Below are 16,389 nucleotides of genomic sequence, written 5' to 3' on the forward strand. Positions count from 1 at the left end.
ACTACGCCTCTCACATGGCAAAACATCAGACGGTACTCCATATTAGCTCAAGAGCAGTAAATTGATACAAAGATTACATTCCAAATAGTGTCTAGTACAGCCATTTATAGATAACAGTATCACACACGGCTCTTGATGATGTGCTTTTGAGATCACTTCTAGAAAAACATACAAAAGGCAAAGAATTTGAGACTGAGAACCCAGCACGGCACGTGTCACGTCTGAATTCTCTTACATGCTGAGAGGTCCTTGGATTTATTCTAGTATAAGTTTAATGTTTTATTTTTTTCAATGAAAACAGTAGGCACAAAAGTCAAAGAGATACACAAGAATAAAGTGGATAGCACAGAATACATTTTCACCAGGACAAAATTGCTCTCTGTAAATACTGTAAGAAATGAAATAATATTTTGATACAATCGATAATATCGTCATCACTTTGTCTGGTAGTCTACACTGGAATGTAATTTACATGCTTTACATGTTGACAAAGTGGAGATTTTTCTTGGCTAAAATGTATACTGATGCTTACTCAATTACAAGTGACTAATTTCCCTGAGGGATAAAAAATCCATGCATGTCCTTATGGAGTTCAGTGTTCACATAACCTCGAGCTACTTCCTTGAGTGTTCTGCCATCAAGAACCAAGATGAAGTTCAACTGGCCCGGATTGGTGTTGATTACAGATGATAAAACCACACCTAGAAAAAGATTAAGACCATGACATCAGTCATACCCACTCATAGTAAAAAAGTAATTCCCCGGGCTCTGACTGATTCTGCAAGACTTTGTGGAAATTGGTCAGGTCATGTTTATCAATGTCGACAGTATATTCTGCGTGTAACCTACTGCTTATTGTTCTCCTGCTCATTGTCTTTTGCAGCGCTACAAAACAAAGCATTGAATACAACTGGTGCAGGTGTACCTAATGTAGTGACGGATCTATTTTCCACATAACGTGCCCGTTCACCGCACAGAAACGCTTACCATCATCCTCTGACTCGCCATTGGGCCTGGGCACAAACACTGCCTCGGATGGCCAGCAGTTGTCTTCACTCCAGGTCAACATTTGCTTGCTTTCGGTGTCAAATTTCATAATCTACAGCAAAAGATCAGATGCCAATTTTAGAGGAAAGACATAACCGTGGAACTCGGATGAAAAGGATGTTGTGGTTTTTCAGTCGGAAGAATTAAACATTATCCTGTTGATCCAAAAGAGGCGAGTGCGCGTGCACGTTTCCTCTCTCAGACGTCAGCGCGGTGATTCGGGCATCCGGTCAGAATGAGGGGAAGTTCTTTCAAGTATATTTTCTGTACCACTCAAGCCTGATGGACTTCCTTTCTTCCCATTGTTTGTGTTAGCTCTGCGCATAGCTTTGCCAAATGAAGACAACCCATGGGGACGGTAACCAAGGCCAAGTGGGGTTGGCTTTTTGTTTGAAAAACTTCGAAGTCAACAATTAACAGGTTCCCACCTTGTGGTTTTGTCATTGATGCCACTCGGGGGAAACAATGTTACTGTGAACAATGCACTTCCTGACTTTGGAATCTCTGCTGATTCAAAATGGCTGGCAAGTCAAGGGAATTCCAGTCGTCGTTGCATTTTGTCATTGCAAAAGAAAAGAAAGCCCAAATGTTACCTACCTCTTTCGAGAGCGCCGATTCCTCGACGCAATTGCCATACACGAAGCGGTGTCTCTTGGTGTTAAAATCGTAATTCATTCGTGGCAAGTCAATCCCTGACGAAGAGAAAAATGGGAGTGTTAAAGAGCCCAACACAACTCACGGAAGGTCACGACACACCGGCATGACGTTCACCTCCACAGAGCACCTCCGCTCGGCACATGAGTTTGCCTTCTTTCTCTTTCACCGCCGTGGCAGTGGTGCATGTGACTTTCACCAGATTTTCTCCGATCGCCGCGCCCTGCGCACCGAATACGGCTCAGCGTCCCTCTTTGGGGTCCAAGTCAAAAACGGCATGTGGTCTCCTTACCTTGTTTGCTTGAACGGGAAGCGCAAATCTCTTATAACTTGGTTTGGAGTAGCTTTCGTTACGAGATCCCGGCGTTTCCTTCAGATTCCTCACATAAAACATCTCATACAGGCCGTTGTCCTTGTATGCGATGACATCAAATACGACGCAGCCGTCGACCTCGAAAGCATTCACGTGATGGTAGACGACCATAGCTTCAGTGTAGTACTTAGTCTCCACCACTTTGCCTGTCTTTCTGTCTATCAGGTGAATCAGAGTCTGAAAGAGGATAAAAACTGGATTTTTAGGATCATTAACTTCCAAGTGTTCGGTGGTGCTCGATGAAAGGTGGTGCTTGCATTTTCTTCTGGACAAAACTTGAGGCAGCTGGCCCAGTTGACTCCCCTCATGTAGGCGGTGGCCATCTTGAGGATGTCCAGTTTAAAGGGCTGCTCGATGAAGACAAAGTAGTTCTCCGTCATGCCGAAGCTGTGGTAGTAACTCGGCGTCAGGAGGGAGCGGCAGGGTACTGAGCAGATCACCTCTGCATTCTTCAGAGCGGGGACTTTCTTGTCTTTGTCTGTGTGTGTGGGGGGGGGGGGGGATCTGTGCATAAAGCAGACCTCACAAACCTCTCTGGAGGTGTCATCCAAGCACTTGAATGCTTGAAAATGTTTTTTTTTCTCTGCACGTCTGGCCTTACATACAGAAGTGATGTACAGTCTCTTGTCGGAGGTTGCATTGCATTTTGACCGCAGATAAGGATCCGGCCAGTTGAATTGTAGAGACAAAGTAGAGCGGGTCATTATTTACCTTTCTGCGAAACAGCGGGGACTTTGAACAGCAGGTATTTCGTCTTGCCCTTTTCGGCGATACAAGTACCCATGTTGTAGGCGTTACCCTCCTTGTCATAATGCGGATGGGACGTCGCCAAGTTCACAGGTACAAACTTCATATAGTCCACCTGAGAGGAAAAAACAATATGTATGCTTAATGCACTTCATGAAAGCCATCCCTTTTTTTTTGACGGATGAAGCTGACCTTATCCTGAGTTTCCAGAGTGACTGGGTCAATTTTGCGAATGTAGTTGGTTTCTGAGGTGGCGAAATAATCCTGACCGTATTTGATAAAATTGCTGGCACCATTGTCAGTGAAGTCAGGCACTGTGTGGTTGAGGAAGGTGATTGCCCTTGAAAGAAAGACACAAATATGACAACGTAGAATGGCACAATTCTAATGGCGTCCGAGACAAAACCCACCCGGGGGCAAAGTGGGATGAAGAGGTGTGGAAGGAAAGTTCAAATCAAATATGGGACAGATTGTAAAGAGGATCAAGGGAGGAAGCAGAAACAGGAAAAGGAAACACCAGCCACAACAATATGACTGCTTGAGCACTATATATATCCAGTGGAAGAATTGTCGCCGACATTATTGATCAAGATAAAGTTTTGGTTCCCTCAATCAATTGCACAGGAAGTCAAAATATCAGGACTGACTCACAGTGTGATGTGCTGCAGTTCTACACACGCACCAGGCAATCAACAGTAACGCATTATTAAATTACTGCGCATCTGTACATTCCAACATAAGTTGGGAATCATCAATCACACTTGAAGTTGTCTTGACTACAAGTGCGGAAAGTGCAATCTGCCAACATAAATACTCTTCAAACTCAAGCCACTTAGTCAAGATTAGGATCGAGAGTGACGCTTACTTGACAATGAAGTTTTTGCTCGGGTCAGGGTAAGCCATTGTTCCCATTTCAGACACAACAATTCGGTTGGACTCCATGTTGGCTTTATAGGTGTCGCTTTTCAGGAACCGACTTCGGTGGGTCACTTCACCTGTGACGGTGCAACGAGAACAGCAAAAAACAGTCGGTCAATGAATTATTCATTCAAAAGAAAAGTCATGCGAGGCACCAACCATCCTTGAAGGAGAAGCTGTGCATGATGGACATGCCATCGAACCAGTGGTCGTAGCTGGTATCGCCCACCGAGAAGATCCCGGGGCCATTGCGCAGTAATGTGCCTTGCAACCAAGAGGGGATGCTCCCTAAAACAATAAAAGAATGACTCATGCAAATGTTTTCTGATGCCGAGCACACAGACTAAAAATCAAAAAGAGAAACTACCTTTCACTTCTGCCTTCAGAGGCTCCGGCTGCTCTGTTGCATTTTTGCAAAGGTCCATGTTGACAGAGAGTGCAAGTGAAGGTGTCGGAATGAACACACCAACATGCAAAACGGTCCTTTTAAAGCCCTTTGCGAGGGGAGGGACAAGAGGAAAAGAGTTATCTCATTGGCAAGCGGGACCATAAACACGAGCAACATACAACATATACGCTACCTGTGTGTGTGTGTGTATATACTGTTCACACACACACACACACACACACACACACACAGTGATCATTTTACAGCTTGAGCACTGCGAGTCCCAGGGACTCGCTGATCAGAAAAGTATGAGTCCCATCGTGCATTTAGAGAGTCCCAAATTTCGAATTCTGAAATGCTCTACTTATTCAATTGCATATGGTAATAACACAAACAACAACAAATTGTGTAACTCGCATGATTATGATGAAGCTGTGTATCTCATCTTGAATGCACTTTTGTCTTATTCACGATGTCTATTTCAGGGTGCCACCACCATTAATTAACTCTGTCAATGTCAATGAGGATCACTTTTACCATGATTGCTTAACATTTAGATTCCTCAATAACTTTCCGAAGAGAGGACATGAAGCGTGTCTTGTATTCGCAGTTCCTGCTCCTTATCATAGTTAGATGAGGCCTCTTTGGCACATAGCAGGAGTAGTAGTCGATAAGCTGAGCTTGAGCTAGGCCGTTGTGTCACTGTGACCTTCTGTCCAGGCTGCGCATCTTGCACCCATGCGCATTTAACATTTGAAAGCAGTTGAGACCATGAAGTCACACATTGTCACATGGGCTCGGCCAGGCCGCCCCATCCCCACCTGTGTGCGAGTTTTCGAGTGAGTATAAGAGTAGGAACCATTTTGGACAGAATAAGTCTCCACGGCTGTATCTCAATTTTCTGGCATCCATGAAATAGTTCAAGTGGGAATATGCAATTTTGTGGCCACCACCATTAATGTAGCGAGCGGTCCAAGGTTCCCACAGAACAACGACGTACGTGTGGAATTCCAGGAAACTCACTCAGTAACAATTACATAAGTGGTACCTGTTTACAAGGCACGCTATAAGTCTCAACCTCGCTTGCTATTCACATTGCATGACTGCAAATCAATCAATCAATCAATCAATCCATATTTAAGCAAAATCATGGTCAACCTTTCGCAACTATCGACACCATTTCTCACTGGATTCAGACGTAAAAGGTCACTTGAGTTAGTTTCACTGCTCTCCATTTGAAGGCAGTTTGACCCACTTGCCCAGCCTTAAGTAATGAACTTCGTAGAAGTTTGATTTCGAGAAACAGCTGGCGGGCCAGATTACTTTATTGCTTTGCTGTATCGCAATCAATTATAAGATAAGATAAGAAAACCTTTGTCTCACAATGGAGAAATTCCCAATTTACAGCAGCAAAATTATGAAAGGGAGACGATCCAATCACAACAAGCCTACTTTTGGCATGAAGCAGAAAGAGGCAACTTTACGATCTTAACAACCAAGTTCATCACCAGTTGTTTACCTTTCCGATCAAATGAGTTTACTGTGTCCACAACCCATATCACCGCACAAGACTATATTTGAGTTGTTGAACTTTTACATGCGCCACAATTAACCTTTGCACAAACTTGTGAGTCGTGTCCAATTTATTAGGTTGTGTTGTGCAAACAAATTCTGGATAGAGGGAAAACAACATGGAAGATAAAAGTCTTCAATAGGGTATAAAGTCTCAGTCTTCACGTTTCATAATCTTAGGTTGAAATATCGGCTTTAAGATTATGCTTGGCTCCATGTTTCGAGGCAGAAATGTTTGTGTCAAATCATTTTTGTGATCGATTTATCCGATCCCCCGTCTCCTCGGTCCTCACGATAGCACATAGCTATGAATTGCTCGTTCGACAACTGTGGCATTGATAGTTTTCGGCAGCGTTTGCTGCACCCAATTTAGAATGATCTTTGCAAAGCCTGAATTTTTGATGTCATGCCCTTGGATAACTTCAGATTGTGCACGTGAACTTGGGTGATGATTGCACAGGCTGTAGATAAGTCAGACAACCTTTGAGACGTCATCATCATTGTTATGAAACCTCTCCTACAGTGCTCAGAAAAATAAGCGTTTTATTCATTTCTCGGTTGAAAGCATTTTCTGAATTTGACAATGATTAGACTCATTCGTGGTGATGATACGAGACGAACTCATATATTTGAGGAAAAAAGACCATTTACAAACGCCACCCTTAAAAACTATGAATACAGAGACTCGAGTATGATTCAAAAACTGAAAGGAAACGTGCAAGGTAACAGTCCTTGTAAACCTCTTTGTGTGAATGGTGACACTGTACCGTATCACAAAACTATCATGAAGTCAGCCCCCAACCATAAAAAGTTGCGAATGTGAGTGGAACTTAGCACACGTACCGTCATACCAATGGGCAGTTTCTGCAAGTGCAACTCAAAGCTCATGATTTCAACAGTGATCAATCGCAAATGATTTCATCATCCCGTTTCAGTTGACATCATTCTATGGCTTTTGCGAACAACAGGACGAGCGCAGAAGTGATTGACAATGCGGTCAAATCATGAGCGGGGGAGGAAAGCGTGAGGATAACACTTGTGAGCGCTGTGTCACGTGGCCGAAGTGACAAACGCGCATGAAGAGTGTTCACGACAAGCATGCATGCATGCAATATCCGCGTCACTTTGGAGGGTCCGGCTTGGGCGTCCCTACATGAGTCGACAGCAAGGCTCCTTGTTGCTCGACTGGTCCTCCTCCGGGGGTCGCAGTTTCAGGAGCGGAGGATCTCCGCTGGCTGGTGTGAAGAACACCTGGCTGGGGGACGCTGCCGTCTCTGCGCTGCGTGTCCCCGGAGGACTTGCCACCTCGGACGCAGCGGCAGAGGGGGGCTCCTCTTCTAGGGGTGGGGTCAGAGGTGGCGGAGGCGCTGGGCATTTATTGAGCTTGGCGGCCGCCCGCTGCCGTTTTAGGTCGGCCAACGTTTGGCGGGATTTTTCTCGAGTCATAGAGTCCGAGCCTTCTTCGTCCAGGGGCCCCGACGCTGCGTTGAGATGGTAAGAGGCGCTGCGTTCCATGCGACCTCCCCCGCTCCATTGCTCTCCGGGCACGGAGGAAGCCAGAGAAACTGATGCGCCTCCGTTGCCGAAGCTGGACACACTATTGCCGAGAGTAGCTTCTGGCTCATCTGCACGTGATGAGGCGTCACCTCCAGTCTAAATGTAAGGAAGGATCAATCAATTTATTGACGTTTGCGTGTGCTGTTCTTAAATATACAATTTTTATGAATAAATTCAAAATAATTGATAAATATAATCATAAATGTGACTGTGAACAATAATAGAGGCAGAATGGGGTGTCAGGAAGGGGCGGACTCTGTTTATGTTGCGCTGGTGGGAGTAGCCTGACCGGGTGAAATTATTCGATAGGCAAACCAATTTTTTTTTCTTTTTTTCGTCAATGGACGCTATAGCTTCGCGTTTGCTTTCAAAACTTAGCTTGTAGCAAACGTGCACATTTTCAGCATGACATCTCTGATCCACTGGTGAATGGACACTTTGATCCTCTCCTCTTTCATTTATAACTGCTTCAGACAACAAAGTGTATGCAGAAAAGTGGTGAAGATCGCACGACTGTCTGTGTCCTATGTGTTGTGTTGTGTTATTTTTGTTATTTTGACTTCAAAATGGCGCCGCGTGAGTGGCTGCCTTTCCAGCAGCTCCTATATTTTGTTGTTCTACTTCTTCCTTTCATAACTTTGCTGCTGTGAATCGGGAATTTCTCCATTGCGAGACTAATGAAGGTTTTCTTATCTTATCTTATTTTTTCCCCCTAAATAGGGATGACAGCTGCAGTTGCCCAAAAATTGGATCATACCGGTGATTTAGAAAAGTGAATAACGGCAGAGCTCAAAGGAGGCAGTGAGAAAAGGCCCCAGACGTGACTGAGCAGGTGATCATTATTTTCCTGGAACACCATCCGAGTGAACCCACAAATTCCATTTTTGAAACGGCTTCTTCAATTGCTTTTCAATTTCAGCGACAAGACAGTTTTTTTTTCTGGAGTTGCTCACATGCTGATGAAGTTCATTGTCAGTCAGACGGTCCTCATCATCATCTTGTGGTTCGGGCTGGCGGCCCCTCTCCTGCCACACCATGGCCTCTTTGTGATGCTCCCGCCTGTACAGGTTGGAGCGCTCGTTCACACTGACGCGACGCACCACTTTCCTGTACGGACAAACGAGACAGAAGCATATCAAATCTAATCCCACGTCTTTCCTTCATCACGATCGGTGAGCCCAACATCCGATTTTACCCTCTGCTGCCAGTACTGGAAGCTCGCTTTTGCAAGGCGCCTTTGTGACGGTCCTGACTCTTCATGATGGCGTCATGTTTGTGCTTGAGGTCCATTAGTTTCGCTCTGACCTCCTCATCGATGCACACATCTTTGAAAACATTCAGGTATTATTAGTCGTAGAAGTATGAAAATAATGTTTTACATTTAACAACAACAAAACATGCCCAGGGGAGTCTCTTCCAGGATGGACTTTGTGTCTAAACTGGCTTCATGACCCACCAGCAGCTCCACCATTTGGATCTATGATGCAGACACAGACAGCATTATTTCCTCCTGCGCACTGTTTTGAGCGAGTTCGAATAGGAAGGTTGGGAGACTGCAGTACTGACTTGTCCCCAGCAGGAGGCAGCATGCAATGGCGTCCACCCATCACAGTCCTTGACCTCCACCTGAGCCTTGTGCTCCAGCAGTAGGTCAGCCACAGACAGGTATCCATTGGCGGACGCTATATGCAGCTAGCGGCACAACAGAATCCACAAAGATATAGCAAACGCAAGTAGCAATATCAAGCAAATTTCACTGATGAAATGATTTGTCTTATTTCATCATAACGTGGAGAACCGCGCTTTGGAGAGAAAATAGGACAATATTTGCAGTTTAGGAAGAAAAATTCTCACCAGTGTTATCCCGCGATCATCCTGACTGTTCAAGTCGGCTCCGTCGCAAACGAGAGCTCGGATGTCAGCAAGCATCGCCGCCTCTTTCGCGCCTCTGCACTCATCTATGCGGGCCTGTGTTATTCCTGCACAAACAGACTCAATTTTGACTTTTGCTGCTCAATGATGCTTTTAGCCATCAGTCAAATGTCAAAATATTGTAAATGGAGGTGGTATATTATTTGAACCATCTCTCTGACCCTGTTCAGCCATGACCATCTCCAAGAGCTCAAGAGTGGCCTCATCCTCACAGAGGTCATAGGGCATGTTTCCATCCGTATTGACGGCCATCAGGTCGGCCCCACTGCAAGTACCGTACACACAAAAACGGAAGAAGAAATGGTTGAGAGCGCAATGACTCCTAAGTTAACATATTTGAAAAGCCTCCGGATGTAAACCGGAATGAAGCCTTACTAGGATTTATGTTAGGGCTAACTTTGAGAGCTCTCCACCAGTAAGTAGTCTGGTCCAAAACAACAATGGAACCAGGAAGATTAACTTAGAGCAGGAGAAAATGTTCTTCGGGTCAACTCACGCCTGAATAAGGAGCTGCACCAGGCCGGTGTGCCCACAGGTGGCAGCAGCGTGCAACGGTGTCCACAGCTCACTGTCGCAGGCATTGACGCTGGCGCCGGCGTCCAGCAGGCACTGCACCACGCCCACAAAGTCATCAATGCAGCACTGGCAGGACAGGACAGGTGGACATTTGCATGAAGCAAATTCTCAGGAGGGAAAACAACAATAGTGGCAACGTGCTTTTCTCAGAGGGAGCTCGCCGGCCAAAACAGGACTTTTATGGCCTTGCGCTTGTAATCCGACTGGAATTGTTCAGGAAATGAATGCTCCCCTTAAAGTTAAAACCCTGGGAAAAAGTCATTGCGTCTGCATCATGACGATAAGTGAAGGCTTAGACCAAATACAGACGAGCAGTGCCAGACAGAAACCGAAGAGCGGATGAATAACGCTGCGCATTGTTGAACTGTTCAACCTTCAGATTTTTGTTTAGAAAACATGCGTGGGCTGCAGTCGTCGTGATAGTACAAATGAACCCGAATCCCACTTAAAGATTCCATTGGGGAATTTTAAATAGCTCGCGCAGACCCAAAGTGACCCAAGTGATCGTAAGTCCCGTGTTTACCTGATGGAGGGCAGTCAGTCCGTCTTCGTTGACCAGATCGGGGCTCACGCCGCTGTTGAGCAGCTCCCTCACTAGGTGGCATCCACAAGTAGAGCCATAAACCTTCCATGAAATGCATTGCAGAAGTCTTGCTTCCATATATAGACATGCGTGTCAGTGGGCAAGCTAACAATGCACTTAAAGGATTCGCCTCTATTCTTAGCTTTGATCCCGCACCGGACAAAGGACATTGAAAGATGGTGAGCGTCAACTATACGTGAATATCTTCCTTATCTTCCTACCAAAGTAAGGCACCTACCCTCATCCAGGTCATTGCGTGCAGCTGCATCAAGAAGGGTGATGGCGCTGGGGAAGGTCACTTTTCTTGAACGCTGCTTCTTATCTGCTTTGGCTTTAGCGCCTCGGGCCGAATCCTTCTCCACCTGGGCCCACGCCTTCAGTTGTTGAGCACGCCGCCTCTGGGCGTGTTTGAGGCGTTCGGTGGCACTCAGACGGCCGATGGTGGACATCTCAGCCAGTAACTCGCTGTGATCCGCAGCCATGATGCCACAACGCAGTCACTCGATGAGTCTGCCTCCTTTAGTTCAAGTGTTGTGAAGGCTGTATGCTTCCAAATAAGTCTGTTATGACATTGCGAGGGTGCAGGAATGCATCTACAAAAATAAAGCCCCCCCGCCCCCCAAAAAAAGGACGTACATCCACCGATTCAAACTTAAGTAGGGGGATCAGATGACAGATATCGCCGTGGTTGCAGGAAGGAGCAACACGTAGAATGACCGCAATGCCTCTTTGCCATCTTTCACACCCGAAGTTCTATCATGACAGGAAAAATGAAAAATGGGTCAAAACCCAAAAGCAGTCAAGCTGAGGATTGCAACCAATCGTCATTCCTGCTCTCCATGCCATCGGTGTGATGCTTGGTCAATGATCCACCGTTGAAAGTCCAATTTCCTATGCGGTTAGATGTTGTCATTCATATTGGTGTTGATTGATTTCCAGACGCGGGTCCAAACTAAGGGATCGTCTCGAAGGGGATCGTCTCTAAAAACCTCTTGTAGATCCAAGTAGCTGCTATTCAAACACTGGCACCGTGTCAGCAGCAGTTGATGCTTGCGGTGCTCTCCAAAGATTTTGGGGCGGTGACTGGCGATGATTCAAAAGTCACCGCAGATTGCGTTCCAGCCGGTAACTTTCTGGCCGGGCCTTCAGGGAACCGGGTTGGGCCACGCAAGTCTTCTGGCGGCAACTGTGGGAAGGGACACTTGATTTATTGAACATGTTTCAGTACAATGTACAAGCAGCTCTGTCCTACACTTGTAACCGTTAACTCTTGAGCTCCTGCGAGTACCGGTAACTCCCTCCCCTCTGCCACTCATCTCCTGAAAGAAACCCGAGACGGCGGGACACTCGCCATTAATGATTGACGCACCTCGCGGCCCAACTTTTCAGGCGTTGGGCATAAACGCAAGGTGAGATATAGGTGAGGTGGACGGAACACGGTCGAGGACATGAGACAGGGCAACATCGTAGCCTGGCATGCTTCAAGCAAGATCTCATTAGCGGAACACACTGGGCAACGTCTACACGCACACTTGGCGCTTTCTCAGTGACACATAAATGATTTAGACGCAGGTCTGCGAGCGCCCAGAGGAAGGTCAGCACCAGGCACACGAAATAGAGAGTGACGGCCAGGGCCTCCTCCACAGGATGGGGATTAAAGGGCCAACCTTGGCATGACACCAACCAATGTTTGTCATTTTCTCCTTTACAACTTTGTCAGACTATTTTGGGGGGTGGCAACTTTGTTTCTACGCGTCAGGAGTTCCTTAGATTGAGGCAACAGCTTAACACGCCGCCCTGGGCCGGCGGGCCTCCAGCAAAAAACACAATCCCCCTCAGACCAATGTTTTTTCCATTTGTAATAGAAAAAACATGCTCTTCGTACAGGTGCGGTAAGTGCCGCAATTTCCACGTCGACGGTGAATCGGAGGTCTGTCAGACTGAGAGGGAAACTCGGATGCGGTTAGCCGATGAAAAACAACATCATATGCGTCATTTGAAAAGGGTTTGAAAGGATGAAGGGATTGGAGAAACGAGGTAAATCCCCACAGGAACGTTAACCGCGGTGTTAAGAGCTGTAATTCCACACACAATTGAAGTTAAAACTGAAGTGCACTCAACAAAACCACCGATTGGCCTGAGAAATCATTGATTTTGCAATGGAAAATGTCTTACAGGCTGGTATTCATGATGATTACAAAAAATAAAAACACTTTGACAACATTAAAAGAAATGCACTGCGCCCACGCAGTGCATTTTCTGTCTGCTTCAGGTCCAAATGGGATCTGGCAAACAAGTCGAACAAGATGAAGTCAGCCAAGGAACTCAAGAATCTCCCTGATAAGAGACTAATTACGCTTCCAAAAGCAGCCTGAGGCAGAAGTCTTCTATTTGATACCGTTCGAAGCCCGCTGCGGCTGATCATACGTGTCGATATGCGGGTATATTAGACGACTTATCAGTGTTGGTGTTTGATGGGCCACTGCCTGCCTTCAATAGGTGTCCATCGTGATTAGGCCTATTCAAAGGTGTTGAATTGTACACATTTTGCATCCTGGACGACGATGGCGCAAAAATAAATAAATGAATAATCGGCGGATCCCAAGTGAGTACGATAACTTTCAGATAAGATACTTATAGTTAACCGGTACAATCAAACAAATTAGAGTTTAGTATTTGCTTTTATGTCCGGAAAATAACAGACAAACCCTCCAATGTAAGCACCCAATGCAGGATTTGTGTTCCTGTTTCTTGAAAAATCTGTGAAAGGGTCTTTTAACTTCGTAGACAGGTTTTGCATGGACAAATTCCGATCTCATACGCTTAAGTAAAAAAGGTTTTGACTGATGGGCAACACTGAGTTCTGGCTGTTTGACTTTGTGGACTGATATGATAAAAGGGAACGTGCTAAATCACTGATATTGTACAAACCGCTAGTGTCGAATGGAACACAAACACACACACACACACACACACACACACACACGGAGAAATATGAAGAAATATCCAGCGCCTGCTGAAATATTCCTGGGTCAATCTGACATTTGTGGACTTTTTCCACCTCACGACTTAACAGGAAGGGCAGTCCAGAGCTGCTCTGACACATACACTTTCATTCAACCAGGGCGATGAATAGAGCCCTATGAAACACACGAACACGCCGCTGAAGCATTCATCAAGCGGGCGGGAGCAAAACTCACAGGAACAAAGCCCCGCTTAAATCCCAGGTTGGCTCGGGCCTAAAATGTGGCAACATTCGGGAGTATGCGGGTGGTCGTTTTCATGACGAAATGGCGCGGCACGGGCATTGTGCCCGCCGCAGCTGAGCTGTTCGATGAAACAAAGCTGAGTTCAGTGCCGATGATTCTTGAATGACCCTCTGGCGGACGCCAAGTGAGCTAATCTGCTTGCCAAATCATCACGCACCATGTTTGTGGGAGTCAGCAGCGTGGGCTAAAGGTTTGGCGAATGTCATCGGAACAATTTCAAAAGATAGGTTACAGAAAATTGAACGGGACATGGAGGTGTCCTTAAACATATTTTTGACGCTGGTTTCAAACATGTTTTCACTTTTCTCCTCACACATCTGCTTTTTTCCCCCCATTTTGATTTTTGTTTTTTAAGTTTGACCTATAAAAGCCTGCGCAATATAGACTTTACCATGCCTGCAATTAATAGCTGTGATGTTTCAGAAAAAAATGGCCACATGTTGCTGATAACCCCGTATTTGTTATTTTATTCCGTTTATTATTGTTATGAAACTTGATTTACTCAAGAAATAAAAAACGATTTCAAAATATTTTGGAAAGGTTTACTTGCATCTCTGATTTACAAATTTATTAAAACATTGTATAATTGTATTCAGTATAATGTGAATATGTGGATAGTGTGATTTAATATTGTAGATAAATTGCACACATAAAATCCTCCTCCATCACTCCACCTGATACTCTGTTCAGTTAAAAAAAAACCCGACCAATATATAATGCCGTGTTGCAACACTGCTTTCTTAAAGCTTCAATAAAAAGTCGTCACAAAAAGATAAAATATTGTTCATGTGAAATGACAATGCACCAGTTATGCTTTAGTCATACGATCGAAGCAGACCAAGGTCCACTAACTTCAATACATTGTTGAAATGTCACCTGACCTTTACTCGATTTCCTCCAAGTTCTGACACCATAAATGCTGCTGCTGGGTGTGCACGTGTCAACTAAAGTCTGCCTGCTAAGCTTCATTTCATTTGTATACTGGTGAAATAGGCAAATGTTGGACCTGTATGTAGTGTACTGTACATACCTGAACAAGAATAGGTAGTGTACATATGATTTAGAGCTTGCAAAACTGGATGGACAAGAATGCAAACATTGATTATATTTAACCGAACTAAAATGTGTGTGAGGTCGGGCCTCTGTCGAGCCCTTTTCAGAGTGACACGCCCAATTCCGACAGAACTACACGAAGCTTATTTGAACCCCGAGGCAAAATATTCACCTCTGTGATCCAGCCCGATACCGGCTTCCTGAAAGTGACTTTTCCTCGAAAATGAAATAAAAGAAGATGAATGCACACTTAGTGTCTTGTTCATTTCTTAAAAACGCATCAATATCAATCCGATTTCAGGGATGTTTTTATTATAGGCTACTCTATTTATAGTACAATTCATTACTTTTACTTTTCATGGTGATGTTCAATATCATGGCAGAAGTAAAATTAGTTGACATGATAACATGAAACAATGGCCATGATGATCGCTGACCATTTGTAACATTAGTGCATGAAGAAATAAATGGATACAAGAATTGACAGTAGCGACATATGACGGATGGAAGGAGCCGAATAGCTCAGCTCGCTTCAACAGGTGCTCATCAGGCAGGTAAAGTTGGCGGTTCGTTCAACTTGCTCGACTTCGATCATCCAACGACACCGCGAGCGCGTAAAACCAGCGAGTGTTCTGTGGTTTCCCTCGGGCCGATTTTCGAACGCCCGCTGAGTTTCGCTCGAGTCTACTTTCCCTTATTCTTCTTCCGTGTTAGCATCCGCGAGCGGCAGCTTCGCTTTGCTTTTCAGCAGCGATGTCGGGCGCACAACTAACGGGGACGTCATTCCATGAACGGTCTAACCACTGCGTGCAGTATATTATTTTGTAAAGGTAAAATGCAGAATTCAAAACAACAAGGTTTCTTACCTGCGCCGTTGGCCGTGTGCGTGGAGGAGGGCTCCGGTGCAATTGAGTCAGTCAGCTGTTGCCTGCTGCTCCTGCCACGGCCGGCCCCTCCAGGGAAATGCTTCACCATAACAACCACTCTGGCAAGCTCTCCTCCTGCTCTTCAACTCCGCTAGAGGGCGACAACGCCACACATACAGCATCATCATCAAGAATAAAAACAATAATAATTATTATAATAATAAATAATAGTGTGCATCTAAATAAACGTGTGCGTCTTGGGGTCCTGATGACGCTCCAAGTCGACAGCATCAACACTTGTTAACGTGGAAACAAAACCATTTCGAATTTAACATAAATGAACAGCGGTATACATTGGTAAGATTGGGTAAGGACGGTGACAATATGACACTGACTCAACTATGTCAAAGGAACAATCAGTTAAAAAAAATACAGACGTATGACAAAATACATACAGTACGTACATGCAAAATACGTGATCTTTATACACTTCATTTTTTGCTCATACATTTTCCAATGCATGAATAGAAGATCTACTACTCTCATCCAACAACAAAGGGTTTGAAGCAAACAACTGACTCCAGCAGAACAGGTGTCATACGGTTCAGAGTATTGTCGCATTTACCGGTACAAGCTTCTACTTGAACCTCCATTTCCGGACCTTGCCCCTCATGTAACGATCCTTTTTAAATCTTTTAACTCTGATTATGATCTTTCATTGCCTTTTGAAAAAACGTTTTTCATGTTGCAAGCACAATAGAGGCAGGATATGATGCATCAACAAGTAATACATTCTAATCTAGCAGGGATTCGAAGTGTGGTTAGAAGTACCATGAGTCGCTTGTGGTACACGG

At 45.1% G+C, this 16,389-nt stretch overlaps 2 protein-coding genes across 2 annotated transcripts; both read right to left on the reverse strand.

The window, feature by feature from the left end:
* Nucleotides 1-254: 254 nt before the first annotated feature.
* bco1 (beta-carotene oxygenase 1) lies at nt 255-4,182 on the reverse strand. Its single transcript, XM_086102001.1, has 11 exons — nt 4,107-4,182; nt 3,899-4,027; nt 3,687-3,816; nt 3,014-3,161; nt 2,786-2,936; nt 2,332-2,552; nt 1,994-2,251; nt 1,819-1,924; nt 1,645-1,739; nt 988-1,099; nt 255-701 (listed from the first exon to the last, which is right to left on the reverse strand). The coding sequence occupies exons 1-11, from the start codon at nt 4,162-4,164 to the stop codon at nt 547-549; spliced, it is 1,563 nt and encodes a 520-aa protein (XP_085958127.1). The 5' UTR covers nt 4,165-4,182; the 3' UTR covers nt 255-546.
* A 2,043-nt stretch (nt 4,183-6,225) lies between these two features.
* ppp1r16a (protein phosphatase 1, regulatory subunit 16A) lies at nt 6,226-15,674 on the reverse strand. Its single transcript, XM_086102647.1, has 11 exons — nt 15,536-15,674; nt 10,586-11,533; nt 10,288-10,358; nt 9,685-9,830; nt 9,350-9,453; nt 9,111-9,235; nt 8,823-8,948; nt 8,658-8,733; nt 8,452-8,581; nt 8,210-8,363; nt 6,226-7,352 (listed from the first exon to the last, which is right to left on the reverse strand). Exons 2-11 carry the CDS (start codon nt 10,827-10,829, stop codon nt 6,849-6,851), a joined length of 1,680 nt encoding a protein of 559 aa, XP_085958773.1. The 5' UTR covers nt 10,830-11,533; nt 15,536-15,674; the 3' UTR covers nt 6,226-6,848.
* Between the last annotated feature and the right edge of the window lie 715 nt (nt 15,675-16,389).

Source organism: Hippocampus guttulatus, chromosome 21 (genome assembly GCF_054856545.1).
Source record: "Hippocampus guttulatus isolate MCC_2025c chromosome 21, RoL_Hgut_1.0, whole genome shotgun sequence".
In the NCBI taxonomy this organism is placed as follows: domain Eukaryota; kingdom Metazoa; phylum Chordata; class Actinopteri; order Syngnathiformes; family Syngnathidae; genus Hippocampus; species Hippocampus guttulatus.